The sequence below is a fragment of the Sus scrofa genome, chromosome 9, assembly GCF_054392235.1.
Source record: "Sus scrofa isolate SSC_HxYL_T2T_F1_AM1 chromosome 9, Sscrofa_HxYL_maternal_Yorkshire_Landrace_v2.0, whole genome shotgun sequence".
Taxonomy (NCBI): Eukaryota; Metazoa; Chordata; class Mammalia; order Artiodactyla; family Suidae; genus Sus; species Sus scrofa.
Genome location: NC_139391.1, coordinates 91,706,034 through 91,730,646, shown reverse-complemented (window position 1 = coordinate 91,730,646; position 24,613 = coordinate 91,706,034). Strand labels below are relative to the sequence as shown.

The following is a 24,613-nucleotide window of genomic DNA, read 5'->3' as shown; positions in this document are numbered from 1 at the left end:
TAAATTAAAACTGTTCTTTCATAATCCACAGCACTTAATGTCTATTCCATAGTTTTTTGGTCATTAATTTTGTCAGTTTAGCATCTTATAATGCTTTCTGTTTTTTCTTTTGGTTCAGTGTCTAATTGTTTTATTCCTATAAGACATTCTTTTCTGTGCTCCTTGATGGCAGGAGGGGGACAAATGCTTTCTTTGTATACCTCACAGTACAAGGCAAATGGATGTAGGAACTTGTGGAACTGAATACATTTATTTATTCCTAATGACTTAAATTGCTAAAGTCCGGTTTGCCTTGAACAAAAGGAGTATTTTTAGTAGATAATACAGTATAATTCTAAATGAAAGGGTTTTTTGTTTACTTTTAAGGATAGGGTTTTTAGAGATGTCTTGTCGAACTCAGGGTTAATTTTGGTAACTGAAAGTTCTAAGTTGTGCAATTATAATTTCACAAATTTCTGCACTCAGTTTGAGTAAAATAACAATTTTTAGTGAGATATAGATTTCTTACCTTGAAGTTTTAACTTTTAAAAAGTCATGCTGTAGTTGTATTGGGATTAAATTTTAAAATAAAATATTCTAAAAAGGTACCACTCTGGAGTCTACTTAACCTTTTTTTTTTTTTTTTGAATTTTTATTTAGTTGATTTACAGTGTTGTGCCAATTTCTGCTGTGCAACAAGGCAACCCAGTCATCCATATATACATATGTGTGTGTGTATACACACACACATACTCACTCCCTTTTTTTTTTTTTTTTTTTTTTTGTCTTTTTGCTATTTCTTTGGGCCGCTCCAGCGGCATATGGAGGTTCCCAGGCTAGGGGTCAAATCAGAGGTGTAGCCACTGGCCTACGCCAGAGCCACAGCAACACGGGATCCGAGCTGCATCTGCAACCTACACCACAGCTCATGGCAACGCCGGGTCGTTAACCCACTGAGCAAGGGCAGGGACCGAACCCGCAACCTCATGGTTCCTAGTCGGATTCGTCAACTACTGCGCCACGATGGGAACTCCCTCACTCCCTTTCTTATCTTCCATCATGATCTATCCCAAGATATTGGATATAGTTCCCTGTGCTGTACCTTAGGACCTCATTGCTTATCCATTCTAAATGTAACAGTTTGCATCTACCAACCCAAACTCTCAGTCTATCCCACTCCCTCCTCTCTCCCCCCTTGGCAACCACAAATCTGTCCTCTGTTTCTGTTTTGCAGATAGGTTCATTTGTGTCATATTTTATATTGCACATGTAAGTGATATCATAATGGTATTTGTCTTTCTGACTTATTTCACTTAGTATGAGAATCTCCAGTTGCATCCTGTTGCTGCAAATGGCATTTTTTCATTCTTTTTTATGGTTGAGTAGTATTCCTTTGAATATGTGTACCACATCTAATCCATTCATCTGTCTATGGACATTTAGGTTGTTTCCATTTCTTGGCTGTTGTGAATAGTGCTGCTATGAACATATGGGTGCATGTATCTTTTTGAATTATAGTTTTGTTTGGATATATGCCTGGGAGTGGGGTTGCTGGATCATATGGTAGTTGTATATTTAGTTTTCTGAGGAATCTCCATACTGTTTTCCATAGTGATTGTACCAATTTACATTCCCACCAACAGTGTTGGAGGGGTTCTCTTTTCTCCACATCCTCTCCAGCATTTGTTATTTGTAGACTTACCAATGATGGACATTCTGACCAGTGTGAGGTGGTGGCTCATTGTAGTTTTGATTTGCATTTCTCTATAATTAATGACATTGAGCATTTTTTCATGTACCTACTGGCCATCTATGGGTCTTCTTTGGAGATATGTCTATTTATGTCTATTTTTTTCAATTTGGGCTGTTTGTTTTTTTTTGATGTTGAGTTGTGTGAGTACTTTACCTTTTCTACATGCTTTTGAATGTATAAATGTTTTCATAAATGCTTTGTTATCACTTCTCATACCAGCATATCATTCAACAATTTATTTTTAGCTGTGCCTTCGGCACATGGAAGTTCCTGGTCCAGGAATTGAATCCATGCCACAGTTGTGACCTGTGCCACAGCTGTGGCAATGCCAGATCCTTAAACCACTGTACCACATGGAAACTTCCTCATTCAACGATTTGTGTAACAACTTCTTATTGTACATTTATGTTGCCACTAGATTTTTTTTAAAATCTTTGCTGATATGCTATGAATTTGTTTCTATATATAGATTTTGTATATTGTTTCTTGGAGATAAATTTCCAAGAGTGTACTTAATACTTCAGTTAACTGAAACAGTACCGTAAATGCTTAAAAGGAGAAATATAAACTATGTGTAAGGTTTGTTCTTTTCTAGTTCATATGAAAAATTATTTCTTAATTTTTTTTTCCTGCTTTATTTCAGACAAGTCTATCCATATGGGGATGGGGAAGCCTTGGCATTGTCCTCTCTCTGATAACATTTGGACCCTTTGTAATATTTTATTTGGCATTTTATATCCTCTGCTTTGTGGGTGGGTAAGTATTCTCATTGATAATTTTATAATTCATGTCATGTTCAGTTCAGAATTGAAACAAATGACCATGAGACCTCAAGAAGAAAAAAAATGACCGTGAGAAATGGCAGTATAATTTATTTGTGAATGCTGTTTTTGCACATTGTTTTTTACCAAAGTTAAAAATAGTAAAATTAAGATACTTGTAAAAATAAAAGCGACGATGCTTATTGTTTATACTAGTACTATGAGTAGTCATCTTCAAAAATAAGTTTCAATTTATGATGCTATAAACATTTTTGTATAATTTGAAAAGTTTTAGAGATTTTAAAATTCCTTTTGGTGTTATTTGCCCCTTAAGGTTGAAATATACTTGTCCGTTATAATAATTAATAAGTTAAATTGAGATGATTCATCAAGTTTTATGTATTAGAACATACTATTTCATTGATTAGAGTTCAGACAGTAGTGTTAATTATTTCATTTAAGGCTGTCATTATGTTCCAGAAAATTCCAACAAACATTTGATTTTACCGTTTTCTCTTCATGGTTATTTGGCTTCTAATGTTTATGCTTTACCTTGAATTGATAAACCTTTACAGGAAAGGTTTCAGTCATGATTTAGTATAGCTTCCCATGTAGAAGTATTTGGTATCAGATATGAATTGTACGTGAGACAATATATAGACACGAGAGATGCATGCTACTTAGATACTCTGAACAAGGTAGTTTCACTGAAGTGAATATTTTGTTTGTGTGTGTATATGCGCTTGTGTGGGTGTGTGAATGCATATGTATATATAGGATACATTTATATAATTATTTGTGAAGTGATACCTATGAGTTCTTTTTGAAAAAGTCTTTTGATGGATTTCCCTTGTGGCATAGTGAGTTAAGTATCTGGTGTTGCTGCAGTTGTGGCACAGGTCGTAACTGTGGCATGGGTTTGTTTTCCGGACTGGGAATTTCTGCATGCCGCAGGCATGGCCAAGAAAACAAAGTCTTTCGAGACCCCAAACATCTGGAGAAGTTGTTTGAGCCTATAGGTTTAGAGACTTAGCTGATTTAAATAGCAGATATAAACTGTGGCCTGAGAGGTTATATTCCAGACTCTAAAGGGATGGCTTCTGGATGTATCTACCACCTATCACCTCTTTCAGAACATGGGTTTGAAAGTCTTGTGTCACCATTTTATAGGGAGGTCACCTGCTGATTGTTGAACAGGTGAGAAGTAATTAAACTGAGAAGGTGCCTCACAGACTATTCCTAAAACTACATTTTATTTTAGACCTAATATTTTCATTATAATTGCTTGGGCATGGTACTGTGTACTAAAACAATTAAGAAATAAGCCATAGGAACCAGATAAATGAAATTCTGAATATTTTTATTGATAATAAAGATGATCAAAGACTTAATAGATTGCAGCCATTTTGGCTTCCTAAATTATAGTCCTTAGTCACAAATTAAGGCCAGAGTTACATGGTTGCATAGCTGCATGGTTGCACTACTCTCTCACAAGGTCATGGCTACTTTCACTGATTGGAAAGGAAATTGTCTTGAAATGTTTCTCTGAAAAGGAAAGATTTCTTTCATTTCGCTAGTTGACTAAGCCTTTGGCAAAAGTGAAGAAGGATTTCAGAATATTTTTCAATACTTTAGAAAGGAAGGAAATCATAGCTTTATAGATGAAGATAGGAGCCCTAAGAACTGTTTGAAGATAGAGGGCTGGAGAATCATATCTCTGAGACTGAACTCCTCCATATAAAATTTAGGAAAGGGAAAGGGTGATGAGTCCATCATTTCAAAATCACAGGACCCTTTGTTGTTCCCTCTTTGAGTCTGCTAATTTATCAAGGAATAATTTCAAAAAAATTTTTTGGATACTTGGAAAGTTCTGTAATCTTTTTTAGATACTTATAAAATTCTGTAAATTCTTTGAGATAAGATAGAGTATTGTTAGGTATGGGAAAGCCACTATAAATTCTTTAGGTAATATTAAGTCACATGGAAGAGTCTGAAGTTTCAGGTTCATGTTATATCATAAATGGACTTGACATTCTGGTCCAGACTGTTGATCTCCATGAAACTCACAGCCACAGTAAGGGACAGGACTTCAATTTATATACTAGCAATCTTTTCAAAATCATCTCAGGGGATTAGTTAATTAAGCATTCCTAGGTTACTCAGTTATTGTCAATGAATATCATAATTCCTGAGTCAGAGATCTTTCCAATTTTGGCTCTAATTATGAAGAATGATTGTCCTTCCTTCCTTCCTCCCTCCCTGTGTCCCTCTCTTTTTTTTTTTCCCCTGCTTTGTAGGGCTGCACTCACAGCACATGGACGTTCCTAGGCTAGGAGTCTAATTGGAGCTACAGCTGCCAGTCTACGCCACAGCCACAGCAACAGCAATGCCAGATCTGAGTCGTGTCTGTGACCTACACCACAGCTCATGGCAATGCCAGATCCTTAATCCACTGAGCGAGGCCAGGGATTGAACACTCATCCTCATGGATACTAGTCGGGTTTGTTACTGTTTTAATATAACTTAGTACAGTTTAATGCCTTATGGATTTTAATAGCAAAAATAGGCTTTAAATATCCATATTAAGTAACAGTTACATTTCATATAATTAAAAATTTCTTAGTTTTAGTGGAATTTTTTGTTCTTGTGTAAGTTTTTAAGGATGTGTTTTGTTCTTTTTTCTACATGAAGTGCAGGTCAGAGAGGAGTTAATACAGTTTCTTATGGAAACTACCTTTTTTTTGGCTACTAAAACTTTTAAGTTGGGTGCTGCAGTTTACCTGTAGACAGTGTTGATAATGTATATAGTTTGTTTATAGTCAAAGCCAATCCTTTATTTTCTAATGTAAAGAAAATCTTTGGGAAGAAAAATGCCGCTCAGGGATTATTTTTGGTTTTTCTTTTTTTTTGGTTTTGGTTTTTGTTTGGTTGTCATTTTGGGATACCTTTAACACCGATATAGGTTATTTAATGCTATCCATTACATTTGTTTGGTTATGCAGTCATTCTTAGCACCTGTTTTTACTTAAACCTCAAAGCTGAAGCTATTAATTAGGTTCTTTCTAATCAGACTGTTTCTTAGGTTACTTTCCTGAAGTCACACTGTGGGCAGAAGTTAATGTTTTATCAGTCTGTTTCATGATCATGTATTTCAGAGTACACTGTTAATTTAAGCATTTTTTGTGTGTCTTTGTAAATAAGCTTACAGCCAGGTAAACCTGAAATATAAGACAAATTTTGTTTTTTAATAATAATATCAGATACAGTTCAGACATGTGAAATTCACTGATAATTCTGAAGCCAGCCTTTTAAAAAGAAAAAGAATTGATGACTTGAGTTGATTTGACTTGATCTGTTTCTACACCCTCCTCCCTGTTTTTGTGGTGCCTGTACTGAATGAAGAGCAGTGAAGTGGCAGTTAGCTCCAAAGAACAAAGGACCTTGATAATCTTACTTTCAGTGGCTGAGACTGACCATATTTAATTTTTCACTGTTCTTTTGTTGTCACTACACTGTCAGTCATTGTAATATTGCTATAAATCCTTGTAAAATTAAAATTTAGGGAGTGCTCATTGTGGCTCAGCAGTAATGAACCCACCTAGTATCCATGATGGCATGAGTTCAATCCCCGGCCTCATTCAATGGTTAAGGATCTAGCATTGCTGTGAGCTGTGGTATAGGTCACAGATGCGGTTTGGATACCGAGTTGCTGTGCCTGTGGTGTAGGCCAGCAGCTAAAGCTGCTATTCCACCCCTAGCCTAGGAACTTCCATATACTGTGGGTGCTGCCCTAAAAAGCCAAAAACAAAAAAAGAACCCAAACAAAATTTAATTTTATTTTCTAGATTTCCTGTCTACTTAGTAGTGTTTTGATTTATTTGGTAAATTTTAAGTATCAGAAATACTGATTGCATTTAGTCAGTACTTATATTAGTTCTAAACCAGGGTTTATCTTGACTCCATTAATTGTTTGAAAGTAATTACCCTTTGGGATGATATATTTATACTTCTTTTTAAAATTCCAGGCTTATTTTAAAGAAGTTGTAAATTGAATCTTTTTTTTTCTACTGTTGCCTTTATTTGTTTATTCTGTATTCATAGTGGCAAGTTATATCTTTAATTAGTTAACAGAACTGTAGAAATGTGTGATTTAGCTATATAGATGTATATCTTGTTTATCTTTATCCTTGGCTATTATCTTTATTTAATGAAGGCTTATTTTCCTAAAGTTCAAAAATTTTGCCTGAGGTTTTTATGAAATATATTGGATGAAAATTTGGAATGGCATTATTATATAAATTCACAAAATGTTTATAGTTGTTTTAAACTTAAGAACATAACAAAATCTGTCCGTTTTCCTTGCTTTGTTAAAGTCACAAACTGACTTTTTATTGGATGGTAAGCTATCTATTAAATCTGAAAAATATATTTGGTAATAAATATGTTAAGTTGTAGTAAAATTTTGTTTTTGTATCTGTAATTAATGTTTTTCTCAGGGGTTTTGTGGTTACTCTCCTGTTTGGGAAAACCAACTCAGAGAAGTACCTAGAACAGTGTGAACACTCATTTCTTCCTCCAACATCAACAGGGATTCCTAAGGTAAGTAGTGTAAAGGAGTGTGAAACATTAAAGTCCTTTTGTATGCAATGGTGATGATGTGGTCATCTTTGTGTGGCTTGGCAGATTTTCCTATAATTCAGTAATGCTCACTATAAATTTATGAGAGACTATCTGATCAAGCTTAGAAAATTTGTGTTAGATGTTAAAAGTGAGTGCAGATTGGAGAAAAGATAGAAATTTGGGGTCTTTTTCTGCAGTCTTAACATAGAATTTCAAAGCAGCATGCAGCATCATATGTATAATTTGTGGAAATGTCAATGAATATACTATTTTGAATAAAATAAATGCATAGGAACCAGAGGAAGAAAAATGGGCACTTTTTCTTTTGCTCACTTGAGAAATAGAGCTTGCACTTAGGCTATGCAGTGTCTGTAATTTTAATAATTCAAGCCCAATTTTTTGTCATTTTTCATGTTGCTATTTTTCTATAAAAAATTATACTTTTTAAATAAAATTAGAATTGTGTAATAGAGGTAGGCTTCAGATTCTCATTGCCTTCAATTATTATTGTGGGATTAAGATGGTTTTTCTTTTGTGATTTTTTTTTTTTTTTTTTTTTTTTTTTTGTCTTTTTGCCTTTTCTAGGGCCACTCCTATGGCATATGGAGGTTCCCAGGCTAGGGGTCTAATCGGAGCTTTAGCCCCTGGTCTGCGCCAGAGCCACAGCAACGCCAGATCTGAGCCGGGTCTGCTACTACACCACAGCTCACAGCAATACTGAATCCTTAACCCACTGAGCAAGGCCAGAGATCGAATCCGCAACCTCATGGTTCCTAGTCAGATTGGTTAACCACTGAGCCACGATGGGAACTCCGGTTTTTCTTTTATGAAGAGAGGCAAATGGTTTGGAGTTGATGCCAGTAACTTAATTTTACAGTTATTAACTTGTCCATTATGTGCTAGTAAGACTTTCATATTGATAAATATATATATTTTTAATACCTACTGTAACTCGTAATCTCTGAAACATATTTCTATCCTTCTATAAAGCATTAAACTGTATTCTTTGAAGTTTTGCTCACAAATCTTTCTGAGGAAATGAACCTTTTCTTTATTTAGAATCATTTCTTAAGAAGTTCATTCATAGTTTCCGTTCATTTGAGTGATACATAGAGAGGATGCAAAATATTTTAAAAATTAAGATCCTAAACAGTGGAGTTTCTATCATGGCTCATCAGAAATGAATCTGACTAGCATCCATGAGGACTCAGGTTCGATCCCTGGCCTCGCTCAGTGGGTTAAGGATCTGGCCTTGCCCTGAGCTGTAGTATAGGCTGCAGACGCAGCTTGGATCCTGTGTTGCTGTGGCTGTGGTATAGGCCAGTGGCTACAGCTCCGGTTTGACCCCTAGTTTGTGAACCTCAGTATGCCATGGGTGTGACCCTAAAAAGAGGGAAAAAAAAATCCTAAGCAGTAATAAATCATATTCAATACTGGTTACATCTTTATAATCAGTTTTTTAGTACATGGTATAAAAATAGTGATTTTGATTTGGTATTTCTAAAGTTATTTGTAAGTATGTTTTATGAGAAAATCTTAGAGGTTGTATGTGATAACTTGAAGTGTATTTTTTTAAAATAGTATTTGTGCTTTGTTGTACATTTTTCTTTTTTTCTTTTTTGTCTTTTCTAGGGCCACTCCAGAGGCATATGAAGGTTCCCAAGCTAGGGGTCAAATCGGAGCTGTAGCTGCTGGCCTACGCCAGAGCCACAGCAGCGCAGGATCCGAACCACGTCTGCGACCCACACCACAGCTCACGGCAACGCCAGATCCTTAACCCACTGAGCAAGGCCAGGGATCGAACCTGCAACCTCATGGTTCCTAGTCACATTCATTAACCACTGTGCTACAACGGGAACTCCTGTTGTACATTTTTCATTGAGGCGTAGTCTACTACTTTTCACCCTGTTTCTATGTCACTGGTCTTTCTGAAGGCTACAGAGAAAAAGAAATTCATTTTCTTTAGTTGCTAAAAACCATGCCTAAGTGAAATCAATTAAGAGTATATTCATTTGGCAGCTGGTATCCCTGGCCTCCTCAGTGGGTTAAGGATCTGGCATTGCTGTGCGCTATGGTGTAGGTCACAGACATGGCTCAGATCTGGTGTTGCTGTGGCTGTGGCATAGGCTGGCAGCTGTAACTCCTATTGGACCCCTAGTCTGGGAACCTCCATATGCCATAGGTGCAGCCCTAAAACAAACAAACAAACAAAAAAACCAAAAAAGAATCTATGCAATAAAATATTATGGTTTCCTTTCAGTGCTTAGAAGAAATGAAACGGGAAGCCAGGACTATAAAGATTGATAGAAGATTGACAGGTGCCAATATTATTGATGAGCCTCTCCAGCAAGTGAGTTTCAGTATGTGGTATTTGAATTTTTATTGTGTGCTAGGTGTACTTCTCTTGAAACAAATAATAAATAGGGAGTTCCTATTGTGGCTCAGCGGTAATGAACCCTACTATCCATGAGGATGTGGGTTCCATCCCTGGCTTCACTGAGTGGTATAAGGATCCAGCATTGCCATGAGCTGTGGTGTATGTCGAAGATGAAGCTTGGATCCTGTGTTGCCGTGGCTGTGACATAGGCCAGCAGCTGCAGCTCTCATTCTACCCCTAGGCTGGAAACTTCCATATGCTGCATGTGTGGCCCTAAAAAAAAAAAGAAAAAAGAAAATACTAAGAAATAAATTTTAGTAATTATGTAATATACTGGGAATTTATTATAATGCCCTCCTTTGATTCTGTAATAAAGATGCTGCTGTATATATGAATTTACTTATAATAAGGTCTTTGCTTAATATTAAGGCATGTTGATTGAATTTGCATTTAAGAAAGTTTTTACTGACGTTTGATAATGTTTCTAATTATTCTGTAGTTAAAATGTTACTCTAATGGATGAACAAGCTTAGTGGTTTGATAAATCAGCGATTTTTCCTACTAGTTTTATTCCTTTTTAAAGTGGATGTTATTGGTTTGATCCAAAAATATTAAAAAAATTAGAATTAAAATTATTCTCTCCCAAAGTATTTTTCATTGATGCTTGATTATATGATTCTTATAAATAATGTGTACCTTAATAGCCTGCTATTGTATAGATGAACCCATATTTAGTTTATCTCATTTGTAAAAACATTATGAATTAAGTTGTACTATTTGCTGTTTATTGGCTAAGTTAATGCTGTTGGCAGTTATCAGAGGTATTAGAATTAGGTGATCTATGTCATTTTTGTAATTTGACTGCAGTGAATCTGATGATATAATTTTGGAAAAATGTTTTCTTTTGAGAATTAGGGTCTTTTTATGTTATTTTGCCTCTAGATCCATCAAGCTGATTAAAATTCATTATATTATAGCATTGGAAATTTATTCTTTCTGCAAGCTCTTTCTTTACCTGAATTTGGGTGGTGCTTGGCCATAGATAATTCTTTAATTTTTTTAAAAAAATTGGGCAGTGGATGAATTGAGCTACCAAGATAATTAAAATGTTTTTGAAATGGTTTTTAGCATATTGATGCTTTTGTAACGAAGGGAGTTATTTACTACCACAATTTAGTATGTAGAGAATAAATGTAAATTGCAAAGAACTCTTTTAGGTTTTAGTTTGTTGTTACTTTTTAAGCCTTAAAAATTTGTATTTTTTCCCCATATTTTTGTTTTAGGTTATCCAGTTTTCCTTAAGGGATTATGTCCAATATTGGTATTATACATTAAGTGACGATGAATCTTTTCTTCTTGAAATTAGGCAGACTCTTCAAAATGCACTCATTCAGTTTGCTACTAGGTAAGGTCACTGCATTGTATTTATGCAGAAAAATTTAAATATATTGTTTATATCAATAGTGAAAATAACTTTTAAATGGGAGGAGAAAATTGTTTATTACAAGGTAAGTATAATTATGGATTATTTTGTGGGATAAATCTTAGATTATAGAACTAGAGCCCTAAAAGCCTTTACACCTTTAAACTTAACCTTTCCATTTATAGAATGTTTATCTTGATTAATCCCCGTTCTCTTAGTCTGTATGTCAGTTTCTTTCTCAGGGTCCAATTGTCCAGTCATGTGACTGTTCGCAGTCTTTCATCCCACTTATTGATAATACTTTCTTCCCCTCTTACCCAGATACTCTAGTTATGTTTTATTTTTAAGTGCATATCCCTCCTTTATTTTACTGTTCTGGAAATAAAATTTAGTACAGTTATGTGCAAAATGAGTACTGGGCTGAGCCACAGGGCTGGAAAACTGGAACATGATTCAGAAATCTGACATATGGAGTTCCCGTCGTGGTGCAGTGGTTAACGAATCCGACTAGGAACCATGAGGTTGCAGGTTCGGTCCCTGCCCTTGCTCAGTGGGTTAACGATCCGTTGCCGTGAACTGTGGTGTAGGTTGCAGACGTGGCTCGGATTCCGCGTTGCTGTGGCTCTGGCATAGGCCGGTGGCTACAGCTCTGATTCAGCCCCTAGCCTGGGAACCTCCATATGCCGCGGGAGCGGCCCAAGAAATAGCAACAACAACAACAACAACAACAACAACAACAAAAAAGACAAAAGACAAAAAAAAAAAAAAAAATCTGACATATTGAAACACACACTTGGACGTGATCAGGAGGCATTTTCACTGTTATAAAATAGTAATGTGGGGGTTCCTGTCGTGGCGCAGTGGTTGACAAATCCGACTAGGAACCATGAGGTTGCAGGTTCGGTCCCTGGCCTTGTTCAGTGGGTTAAGGATCCAGTGTTGCCGTGAGCTGTGGTGTTGGTTGCAGAAGTGGCTGGAATCCCGCATTGCTGTGGCTCTGGCGTAGGCCAGTGGCTACAGCTCCGATTAGACCCCTAGCCTGGGAACCTCCATATGCTGCAGGAGCGGCCCTAGAAAAGACAAAAAAATAAATAAATAAAATCAATCAATCAATCAATAGTAATATGGGGAAGGGATTCTAAAACACACAGCAGGATGAAGTCCTTTACCTTAGAAGTCAAGGGGCTTATCTCATGTTGATGCAAGGAATGGCTTATTTTCTGATGTCAACCACCACTAAAAACCCCAGAGGGTTTATTTTGTTGTTCGTATTTTTTTAGTATTTACATTTATATATAAATAACATATGAATTATATGTTATTTAATATGTTTAATATCTAAAATATATATACAAATATAGACATATATATGTATATGTATGTATGCACATATGCACATACACATGTATACATATGTGTATACATAATGTACATGTATGTATGCATGCATGTATTTTTTGGTAAAAGTAAATGCAGCACATAAAACATTTAGGATTGATTCCAGTCTTCTGGAGCCAGCTCCTCTGGAATAAGGGAAGAAACATGTGTTTGAATCACCATGCAGGTTGCATTCATCTACTGGAGTAGCTAATGCCTCCCAAACAGTCATCTGACTACAGAGTGTTATAGGACTGGCTTTTGGGAACACAACTAAGCTGTCTTGCTCCTCCTCATTGGTCACACATTAGCATATTTCCTCCCTATCAGCTAATCAAATGGGGCCTTAGTAATAGGCAAAACACTAGCAAAAAACCCCTGAGTTACTGCCTCTCCATCCTCTTGATTAAGTCTTTCCTTGTCTTGGACTGAGGACCCATGCCCCATAGATGCTGTTCTGATTAGATTGATTAAGGGAGTAGGAGTAATAAACAAAACGGCTGAAATGAAATTGGAAGCCACTAATCTCCATAGAACTACAACTTAAGATGCCTACACATGTGGTCAGTGTGACATGTGCTAAGAACAGGTGCAAAGGATGGGATGGTAGGGAGGGTGTCCTTGGAAAAGTAGTCTGCCTGCTTGCCTTTACCTCTTGGCTTTGACCTGGGCAGCCATATTCTCCATGACTTTACACATGGGCATTTCATTTCCCAGGAACTCCATGAGCTTGATCGACTTTGAATTCTTGTCCGATTCATAGACAGTTGGAATATCAGTGGGCAGGTGCAGTTCTGTGATAGCCTTTTCAGAGATACCCTCCAATCCAGATGGTTTACAGTGTCTTGAAGGCTGTTGCCATGGACCGTTTTCAGTATGCCCTTCTCCTCCTCCATTGGGAACCTATTTTTTTTTATTCCACAAGGGCAGAATTTTGGCAGTAGTGTCCTTCAGATAATTGCAGGAGGGTAACTGATCTTAAGTGAGATCTTCCTGCCAGCAGTCCTTGTTGATGTTGCTATAGAAGGGATGGCTGAGCTTCATCTGAGGTGGTGGGACATGATAGCATTTCCAGATCTTTACCCAGGCTTGGTGGCAGTTTCTGCATTATTGAGGCCAAGTCCTCACTACAGGCTACCACCCTTGGTCAGTGGCATCCAGCACTGTCCAGAGGGTCCATATTGCTTCCTTCTGCACCATGGTGAAGCAGATGTCAAACTCATAGCCAGCATCTTATAGTACCTGTGTGTAGTGTTGCACTTCTTCATGCTCATTGAGCTCAGATTGGATTTGCACCAGCCCCTGAAGCCATTCTTCAGGTTCTGTGTACTTTCCTTATGTGAGCTCAGCACCACCTTGATTAGGGGGCCATGGAAATGGCTCTGGGCTCAGCATGGAGCTTATTGAGATTCTGAAATCACCCCGATACTGTTTTATATGAGTGCTATAGAAATAGTTCATTATAACTGCTCACTTATTTTTAGCACATACCTAATGGAGTCCTTTTAGAGGAAGAAGAAACCAAAGGAACATAGATCAGTGGAGAATAATGTTTATTTATTTACTTTGAAAAGAGAAATTTATTTTGATGTGTTTCCTTTAAGAAACTTTTCTTTTGTGAAATAGACTAAAATTCTTACTTTACAAAACCTACTTATACACTGCCTCCTAAATGACAAAATGTTTTGGTCTATATCCTTGTATTTAAGCTATTTGAGTTTTGAGGGGGCCATGTCATATCCAGAATTTATTTATTTGTTTATCTATTGGCTGTCCCTGCAGCATGCAGAAGTTCCTGAGCCAGGGTTGAACCCATTCCATAGCAGTGACCCAAGCCACAACAGTGGCAACGCCAGATCCTCACCCCCACCGAGACACCAGGGAACTCCCAGAAATTATTTTTGAAATAAAGGATTTTTTGTTTGGATAAGTTTGAATTTTTTTTTTTTTTTTTAAGTAAAAGATTTTGCTACCCAATACACACAGTGATTTCCTACAAGCCTGTCAACTTAAGGCAGGAGGCTAAACTCTCAAATCTGAAGGTGTTATTCTCCAGCTAACTCGCCTTCTTCTCCACTTAGGTTCTTGAAATATAGTTTTATTTATTTATTTATTTATTTATTTTTTCATTTTTTTTATTACTCAAATGAATTTATCACATCTGTAGTTGTATAATGATCATAACAATCTGATTTCACAGGATTTCCATCCCACAGCCAAGCACAGCTCCCCACCCCCTGAATTATAGTTTTATACTTCTGAGAGTCTTGAAGAATAGAGCTTTGCCCTAGGGCTCTAACTGTGTTTTCATCTCTGTCCACTTAGATATTTCTAGCTCATGCTGCCCTGTCAGGACTTCTTTCTATAATTCAGTTGGTCTTAAGCTTTAGAATGGGAGGAGAGTTCTTCAGCCTCAGGTCCCTGAAGAGGCCTTTAGTAAGATTCATGGTTTGAATTATAACCTTACTTAGAGAGATAGATTTGAGCTCCTTCTCCTTTATGATTAACACCATACAACTAACAGCAAACATTTGTAAAGTAGCCAGCCATAATTATGAGTCTAGACTCACTGTGGAACACAGAAAATATAATATAGTAAAGTCAGAAATTGTATTTTATTTCCTATATTTCACATATGTAACATTATTGAATGTTAGGTATTTTTTAAGAACTCTTCTGAATCAGTCCTTCACAGCTTTTTTATAGTAACACCATCCTAATGATTTTTTTTCCCTTTGGAAAAGCGAGAATAAAAAGAATACATTATTTTTATGTCTGACTGCTTAAGAGTATATTAAAATGTAATAAATTTTAGACCAGGAAAGAATTTTGAACTAGTAATTGGAAGACTTGTTTGTATCCCTCTCTGCCATCTAGCAGTGGGACTGTGAGTGAGTTTTTAAAATTTTTTGGACCTTGTTTTTTCTCATATGGCCTTGTTCTCATATGACCTTGTTCATTCTCATAATATGCATAATAATACCTGCTGCATTCCTCACAGTTATTGTCAGGATCAAATTCATCTCTTCATTCAGCTAATATTTTGTGTCAGTTTGAACCAGGTAGGTGCCATGAATATAGCAGTGAATAAGACAAGATCCCTGTTCAGAGGAATGTAATGAAAATAATACTTGTGGAAATATTTTTAAAATTATGAAGGCATTTAGAAATTTAAGTTTTCATGTCATCCAGCATCTATAATCTCACAGACAAGGAAGCTAAATTCCAGGAACATTAAGTGATGTAGTCCAAGATTATCCTTTGAGTTGGGTAAGAAGTAGAATCAGATTGTTCTTAACAGTGTTCTTTCCTTCATTCCCGATCAGGTATATTATGATCTAGATTATTCATCTTAATTTTCCCCACCTTTCTTTTGTCTCATCGTAATACCTTTGCTGTTTTTAATCTTCTAACCACCTTGTCTTTAAACTTCCTGGTTTTTTTTTTCCCCTTTTCTAACATTCTATACTATCAAGCTAAATATTTGAGTGATTATAGGAAGAGCCAAGCTTCTTCCATCTTAGACTGATCTGAATTTATATCTTTGATTTGTCATTGGTCTTAAGTTTTTGGGCAAATTAGTCACTTTCTCTTAAGCTTTAGTTTCCTTATTTCTAAAAAGCTTATAATAATTAAGTTAATTTTGAGGCTTCTTTCAGGATAAAAGTGATAAGACATAAAGTCAGTAGCATACATGAAGTTCACTTATTGTTTCTGCCTTCTCTGTGAATGACTTTTTGTCCTTAATTGGTTTTTTTCTGTTACTACTAAAATGTATTCTTTACTGAGACTCCATGACTATTTTCAATACCAATATCAAGAGATTTAGATCTGGTTATGGTTATTTAAATACTTTTAAAATTCTTGTTTTGTGCTGTCTGCTGTGTACTGTGAAACATGTTATTACTGCTCTCCTTCAAATTACAATCTTGTGTAGGATTCTTCATCAGGGGTCCATGAAAGCCCTGCAGGTGTATACAAAATTGTCTCTGCCTTTTTTCCTGTTGCGTGGTTCCATAGATTTCATTTTTGAAAAAGGCCTATGAACCCAGAAAAGGTTTAGAACCACCAAATCCTGTGTTCATATTTATTTATCAACTTGTGAAAGCAATTGGTTGATACAAGCATAAAACAAAATGCTAATTTTGAGATATAACAGGAAGAAAAGAATTTTTTGAGCTTCAGCTCTGTTTATTAAGCTCTATGGTCTTGAATGGGTAAAAAACATAAATTCTTTGAGTCTGGTGATAACCCATATTTACAGGTTGCTGTTAGGATTAAATGATATCACAAGTGAGAGGGTACTTTGTAAAAACACCTCAGATTAACCTTAGTACCTGATATTCTAGTGGAAGTTTGGGGAAGGAAACCTTCCTAGAAGGAAACCTTCTTGAGTTCTCTCTGGAACCTGAGTATAATTTAGACCATAGTTTTAAGGGATGAATCTGTGATAACTTATTTTTTTAAATTCTCTCTCCAGATAAGGTATCATGACATAGGATAGACAGCCCTGGGAGATCTGTATTATAATTCTCCCTATACTGTTAATTTACAGGATCTTAAAAGAAAACGTCTTACCATCTCTGTAAAACAGTGGTACTGATACTTGTAACAAACTCTGAGTTTTGAGCGGCAAAGGAGATTATATGGGTGAAATATTTCATAAGGTATTCGTCAACCAATAAATGACTTCTTGGGCAAGTTATTTAACTTCTTTTGCCTCAATCTCTACATCAGTAAAGTGGGATAATTATAGGGTTGTTGTAATGATCATGTGGGGGGAAAGGACATGTAAAACACCACAGTAAGTGGCACATAGTAAGTGTTCAGTAAATGTTAACTTTGTTGTTGTTGTTGTTCTTATTACTTACTGTATTCCTAGGAGATATAACAGATTTTTTGAACTTGTCTTCTTAGCTTTATTTCTTTTTAAGGGGGAAAGGAAAGGGAAACAAAATTAAAATACATGAAATGGAGAGAAATAAAGTAGCCATTTGTGTGGTATTTAGAGCATTTCATTTAGAAATAGAATGGACCAAAGTAACTGATGAAGACCTCAAATAGAATGGACCAGAGTAACTGATGAAGACCTCATGTGGATTGAGACCAAAACTGGACTTAGGAATGAGTATATTGAGATAGAGAGGACATCTTAGGAAGGAGGAGTAATATGGTCACAGTTCTTAGAAGGAGGATAAGGTTAGTGTGTGAGGAGGTACAAGTGAAAGGGAACCTTGTTCTTGAAAGTGAAAAGTGGTTGCTAACTCTACACCTCTGTTCCTCTGAACTGTAAGATTTGCAGAAAGAGTATGTATTCTAATGATTTTCTGTTCCTTCTTGAAGGGTTTTTCCCATGGAGGAAGGACATATGGATATGTAGGTTCTAAGATTCAGTGGTTCTGCTACTGATAGCATCATATTTCTGGAATGACAGGTTTTTGTTTTTTTTGTTTTTTTTTTTAACTGAACTCAGGTCTGTCTGCTTGTGCTTAAAAGCTCATACTTGAGAGACAAATGTTGGTTGGAAAGGAAAGGCTGCTTTATTTAAGTTAGCAACCTGGGGAGAAAGTGGACTCCCATCCAAAAGCAAACTGCACACTGTTGATCAAGGGATCTGGGGGCTAGAGCTTTTAAAAGGAAGTTCCAGGGTTATAGGTGGAGAGAGGGGGGCTTTGTGCAGAGCAGCATCGTCAGCTCTGACAGTCATCTGGAAATTGTCATGTGGTCTGATGGGCATCATATTTGTTGTTTTAAGGCTAGTCAGGGTCTGTTTGTTCCATTTTCTTTCTTTCTTTTTTTTTTTTTTTTTTTTTTTTTTGTCTTTTTTGTCTTTTTGTTGTTGTTGTTGTTGCTATTTCTTGGGCCGCTCCTGCGGCATATGGAGGTTCCCAGGCTAGGGGTTGAATCGGAGCTGTAGCCACCGGCCTACGCCAGAGCCACAGCAACGTGGGATCCGAGCCGAGTCTGCAACCTACAACACAGCTCACGGCAACGCCGGATCGTTAACCCACTGAGCAAGGGCAGGGACCGAACCCGCAACCTCATGGTTCCTAGTCGGATTCGTTAACCACTGCGCCACGACGGGAACTCCCATTTTCTTTCTTTTTTTTTTTTTGTCTTTTTGCCATTTCTAGGGCCACTCCTGCAGCGTATGGAGATTTCCAGGCTAGGGGTCTAATCAGAGCTGAGTCTGCAACCTACACCACAGCTCAGGGCAATGCCAGATCCTTAACCCACTGAGTGAGGCCAGGGACCGAACCCGCAACCTCATGGTTCCTAGTCAGATTCATTAACCACTGAGCCACGACGGGAACTCCTGTTCCATTTTCTTGAGGCTATTTCTTGGAATTGTGTAAGATGGAGCAGTTTATATCATGGCAGTCTGGTCATCATGTAGTTAACTTTTTCCACCTGATGGGGCTTTTACTATCTGTAAAACAGGTTGAAGGACATGGCTTGATGTTATCTTTAGCCCTTGAGGAAGAATGAAAAGTTCTCAACTTTGTTTAATGACCAAGCTATTATATTTTGTCATGTTGGACTATTTTTCTTTGTTTCTGTATTTTCTCGTTTATCTGATTAAATTTAGTTTTTGGCTAAACTTCTTTTACAGACAAGGGGCAGACAGAGGACATGGGGCCAGGGGATTCTTTCCCCATAGAGTCCGGCTTGATTTGTTCATTCTGGAAGTTTTCTAATTTTCTCACTACCTTTTGCTATAGAAATATAAATCATATATCTTCTTAGGCTTGTCCAGAAGGCAAATACTACCCAAATAATGAACATTTGCAACAACAAAGTTTTACACTCTTGTTATTTTATTTTCTTATTTGTTTCTTTTTCTTTGTTTTTTTGCCACCACATGGCATATGGATTTCCTGGATCAGTGTCAGATCCTTAACCTGCTGTGCCTGGCCAGGGATTGCCCCTGCATCCTAGCACTCCGGAGACAGTGCCACTCATCCTATTGTGCCACCACGGGAACTCTTCCTCTTGTCATTTTGTATTCTTGCCATTTGGAAACTTAGCTGAAAAGAGATGTTAATCTGAAAGATGCAAAAAAAATTTTGGAACTATCTAAATATTTAAAAGGGGGGAAATAAGTTAAAGTTAAATCTATAGAATAGACCTTTGGTGGTTAATTGTATATTTTTTTTTTTTTTGTAATTTACATACCATACCATTCACCCACCTAGAGTTAGCGGCTTTTAGTGTATTCACAGAGTTGTGTAGTCATCATCACAGTCAATTTAAGAACATTTTAATGACCCCCACATGGAAACTTGATATTCTCTATCAGTTTCTCCTCAGATTTCCCCAAAGCTTCTAGCTTTAGGCAGTCAGTTACACACTTTTTCTCTGTATGGATCTGGACTTTTTTTTTTTTTGTCTTTTTGTCTTTTCTAGGGCTGCACTCACAGAATATGGAGGTTCCCAGGCTAGGGTTCCAATCAGAGCTGTAGCTGCTGGCCTACGCCAGAGCCATAGCAATGCGGAATCCAAGCCGTGTCTGCGACCTACACCACAGCTTATGGCAACTCCAGATCCTTAACCCACTGAGTGAGGCCAGGGATTGAACCTGCAACCTCATGGTTCCTAGTCAGATTCGTTAACCACTGAGCCACGACAGGAACTCCCTCTCTCTCTCTTTTTTTTTTTTTGGATTTTTTTTTTTTTTTTTTTTTTTCTTTTTTGCCACACAGCAGTATGTGGAAATTCCTGGGCCAGGGATTGAACCTATGCCGCACAACAGCAACCAGAGCCACAGCAGTGAGAACTCAGGAGCCTCAACCTGCTAGGCCATCAGAGAACTTGCTCTTTTCCTTATTTTAAAACTGGGTTACTTGTCATTTTATTTTTGAGTGTACTGTGCTGCTGCTAGGATTTGTAAAGACAGTTTTATTGGACAGTCATGCTCATTTGTTTGCATTTTGTCTATGGCTGCTTTTTGCTGCATTGGCAGGGTTGACTAATGGCAATCAAGAGGAAGTGGCATGCAAAGCCTAAAATAGTTACTATTTGGCTCTTTAGAGAGTTCGTTGACCCCTGGAATACATAGATTTACATCCATTAAAATACTAAGTATTTTTTTAAAAATAGGAAATGTATTAGAATAAAAATCATGCACAGTAGTATATGATTTTAGCTATTAAGTATGTGAGCATAGCAGAGAGACTAAAAAATTAAAAGTGAGCTTTGGATTGTGGGTTTATGACTGATTCATAGCTGATGCAGAAAATCTAAAGGAGGAAATTACATTTTAGAAAATGAGCATGTATTAATCTTATAGCCCAAGACAGATAGAAACATTTGGTGATTAGCAATAAAAATATCTAGGATGTCTTTTTTCAACTAAATTCATTTTCTAGTTTTTCTGTTTTTTATATTCTCATGAACACATAAATAAGAATCCTTGTTTCAGCTATAGTTCACATGGTTTTGTATACGCAGCCATTGTATCTTTATTTCCTTGGGAAGTGATCTTGAAATTAATGTTTAATGTAGTGTTTTGTACGTGTTAGAATAGTGAATACTCAATAATTTATTAATTGAGTTTCACTTATGACTTCCCCATTAATTTTTTCCCACAAAATTTAATATATTTCACTGTTCGGTCTAGGAATGTTCGATTTATCATGTAAATTACACTGAAAATCTTATTAAAATACTTAATAGCATGATTTTAACTGTTAACACTTTACTGTAAACATTATACCTAAGAGGATTCACACTTAGCCCCAGGTTATTTTTTTTTTTTCTTTTCCTATAGCTTGATTAAAGCTTCTAGCTCTGTGTTGTTTATATTCAACCCCTAAAATAGGTGAGTGTGTTTCATGTGTGTTCCTCTGAGTTGTTCTTTATATTCAGAGATCCAAGTTTTTTAGAAATCTTTATCATTGACCTCTTTGAAGCATTGTTATATGTAGAACTGGATGGACTTCTTATGTGGAATTCACTCAATACCATTTTCTTTACTATGGTTATATAAAATAGCATGCCTAAATTTTTCTGTTTCTACCAATTTGTTTATAACTTTTATGAGTTGCAGGGTTACATGATGTTAAAAGTGTAGCAGAGAAGATACCGTGTTAAAAATTAGGAACTCTGTTAACATAGCCTTGAACTTAATAACTATATAATCTACAATAAGTAATTTAAGTTCTAACTCTGTAATTGTAGGGGCTTGTAGTAATTATTTCAGATCTCTTTCAGTTCTAAAATACTAAGATTCCCTGGTCAGGTTGGTACTTGACATCTTGATTTGTTTGTTTTCTATTGTTCCTCCTCTTTGAAACACTCACTCACACTCTCTGTTACACCTACATTTTGAGTACCATTTGGGGAGTGATTTTTTTTTTTTAATAGTGTGTGGGGTTGCTAATTAGATTTAATTTACTTTGGGATTAAAGTACTGCTCTGGTCTTTTGTTTTACTGGTGGAAGATCCTAGAGTAAGATGATGATAAACTTTATTTAAACCTTTTATTTATTTATTTTGTCTTTTTAGGGCCACACCAGCAGCATATGGAAGTTCTCAGACTAGGGGTCGAATTGGAGCTGCAGCTGCCAGCCTGTGCCATAGCAACAGCAACACCAGATCCTTAACCCACCCACTGAATGAGGCCAGGAATCGAACCCACATCCTCCTGGATCCTAGTTGGGTCCTTAACCCACTGAGCCAGAGAGGAACTCCTAAACTTTTTATTATATTTCTACATGATCAGAAAGAATGCATGCTTTCAAACATGAAAGATTATTCTTTTCTCTGTTGTTAAAAGTCTTGTATCAATGAAACTTTATTTATGCAGACTACTGCTGTTCTCTATAGAATACTGAAAACAACAAATTTGTAGTTTCCTAAGTCTACTACTTTATGTTTTGCAAAGTGTAAATACTCCCACCATGGTTAATTTTAAGCTGTCAGCATGAAGTCACTGAACTTGGGCTTAGGGAAGAGATGTGCACAGTTGGCACTCCCACCTCAGCACTCCAAGGGGAGGAGATCCAGCTGAAGGAAAGGAAAGGACAGATTAGTAACCATGAAGTAATGAAACTTGTTTCCTCCTGTGGTTGCTAATTTAGCTTCCATGACAGAGGAATTCTCTGTATATTTTTGAGGATTATGGTAGGGAGTAATAGTAAATTTAATGTAAATTCAGGAATGTTGTGAATAAAATTGGTTTTATTATTTTTCACTCAATCCTCACAACTAATTATTTAAAGTAGAATTAAAAAGGGAAGCAATGGTGCTATAGGGAGGTGGTTACGGTAACGTGAAGTGTTTATGAGCATATTGAGACCAGAAGAAGAGGAAATCTTTTAATGTATTTAGGAGCAAGTTTATAATTCTGTGCCTTTAAAATATTGCTCAAATTCAATTTTAGGCTGAAGCTTTTGATGCTAACAGAGTACTCCCTCAGGGACTCTTGAAGAATGGAAAATATATAAAGGTTTATGTATTTTAGAGAGTATATTCTTTATAGTAGTGAATTCTGAGGGGAAAGTTACTATCAGATTCAATGACTCAAGGAAGGAATTTTTTTCGTGGCAACAAAAGATGTCTTGAGTCAGTTGATCAAAAAACCTTTGAATGGTATAAAACTTCTCCAAATCTCTTCAAACATGCTTGTCAAAATCTACACAGAGAAACTAGGAATTTTACTGTACTAATGATTTTTTTAAATGTCTGATTTTTCTACACAGAGGTAAAAGACCTTATATAGGAGATTAATGCATATTATTGTAATTTTATGCCATTGGTTATTATATCACCCTTATCGATTAATAGACATTTAAAAAGCCTTTCTATGTAAGTACATATATACATATATAAAACACACATGCTATGCAGTGTACAGTATACTGTGTCACTCTTACTGTTTGTAAATAAGGTCTTAGTAGTTATTTCTGTGAAAAAATAATATAGCATCTGGAGCAACATTTATTATAGGATTGTTTCTGAGGAAAAATCAATTTTCACTTTTATCACTTTGATATAAAGGACCTTTTCAGGGTAAGTAGTCTGCTAAGTGTGTGAAGATTGCCTCTACTGCCAAGCGTCACCTGGTTTCTGGTTAGCCAAGTCTACATGATAGCTTTTGCATATACCATAATCATTCTCTTCTTTTGCTTTTACTGTATCCTTCTTTTTCCTATTGAAATAATACTCATTCATTAAGATATTTTTTTAAAATGTGGCCTCTTTAATCTTTTTTGACTTATGACATAGCATTTAATTAACTTCTACTTAATTCTGTGTGTATCGTCAACAAAATTTTAAGCTGTTTTTGGAATGGTACCAATTCTGTACTATACTTTATAATAATATTTATTCTGTATATATTTTATATATTATATATATTAAATATATGTATTGTATATTATACATAATAGCCAGTATTCTCCTTTCCCTTTATAGGATGTTCTAATTCATGCCCCTAGCATTAAAGCTAAGCTAATAATAGACTACTTTCTAGTACCTCTCCTCACTTCTGTCCCCATCTTTTGAATTTGAGCTTAGCAAAAGTTGCTTATAGGGAGTTCCTGCTATGGTGCAATGGGTCAAGAATAAGACTGCATCAGCTTGGGTCGCTGCACAGGTGTGGGTTCAATCTCAAGCCCTGTACTAAAGGATCTGGCCTTGGTGCAGCAGTGGCTTGGATTCAGTCACTGGTCTGGGAACTTCCATATGCTGTGGGTGCAGCTGTTAAAAAAAAAAAGTTGCTGGTGGATTCCTGGGCTCATAAAATCTGACATAATTGGTCTTTGGTTTGCGCTTAATTTAGAGGGGGAAGACAATTAGGTGTGTTAAAAAAGGAAGTTGTATTTGGTTTTGAGACTGTGTACCATAGTTATGTATTTTTTATAATCATATGATTTAATTTACTCCCACATAGATTGAAGAAATATGAGTATGGCAGAGTTGTACCTATGAAAACGGGGTATAGTTGCTAAATAATATATTGCAGTTGAATTTGGTGTGCAAAAGGCAGCCATAAAAAGTCTTGAAGGACTCTGCATTTGGATTTGTTCACAAATGTGTTTTGTTGTTATGCCATTTAAAAGAAACTGGAAACTATAACTTTCTCAATGAGAATGGTTTCCTCAAGACAAAGGCCTCATTAATATCACTTAGCAAAACATTAGTCAAATGAATGGTCTTATTTTAGTCTTATGCTGAAAGATTTATATGATTTAAGTTAAAATGACATAGTTCATGATTCCCTCTTTTGATCAAATATTTTGATTTACTTAGCAATTGCCACTTTTCCATGTACTGTGTTCCTGCGTGTGTGTGTGTGTGTGTGTGTGTGTGTGTGTTGG

At 36.2% G+C, this 24,613-nt stretch overlaps 1 protein-coding gene and 1 pseudogene across 6 annotated transcripts in view; one reads left to right on the top strand and one right to left on the bottom strand.

The window, feature by feature from the left end:
• The window catches only part of SNX13 (sorting nexin 13), a 124,896-nt gene that overhangs the window by 38,620 nt on the left and 61,663 nt on the right, over window positions 1–24,613 (top strand). For 4 of the 6 annotated variants that reach the window (XR_014815924.1, XR_014815923.1, XM_003357459.6 and 1 more), the window contains exons 2-5: window positions 2,376–2,488; window positions 6,990–7,092; window positions 9,374–9,463; window positions 10,774–10,895. Coding sequence is in view for 2 of the 6 variants with exons in the window: in XM_003357459.6 (XP_003357507.5) it covers window positions 2,376–2,488; window positions 6,990–7,092; window positions 9,374–9,463; window positions 10,774–10,895 (428 nt within the window). In the remaining 4 variants the exon portion in view is untranslated. Of the gene's footprint in view, window positions 1–2,375; window positions 2,489–6,989; window positions 7,093–9,373; window positions 9,474–10,773; window positions 10,896–24,613 lie in introns of all 6 variants that reach the window. The other 2 variants (XM_084977176.1, XM_084977175.1) reach the window with 1 other exon arrangement.
• On the bottom strand, window positions 12,939–15,282 carry LOC110262311 (phosphoglycerate mutase 1-like; annotated as a pseudogene).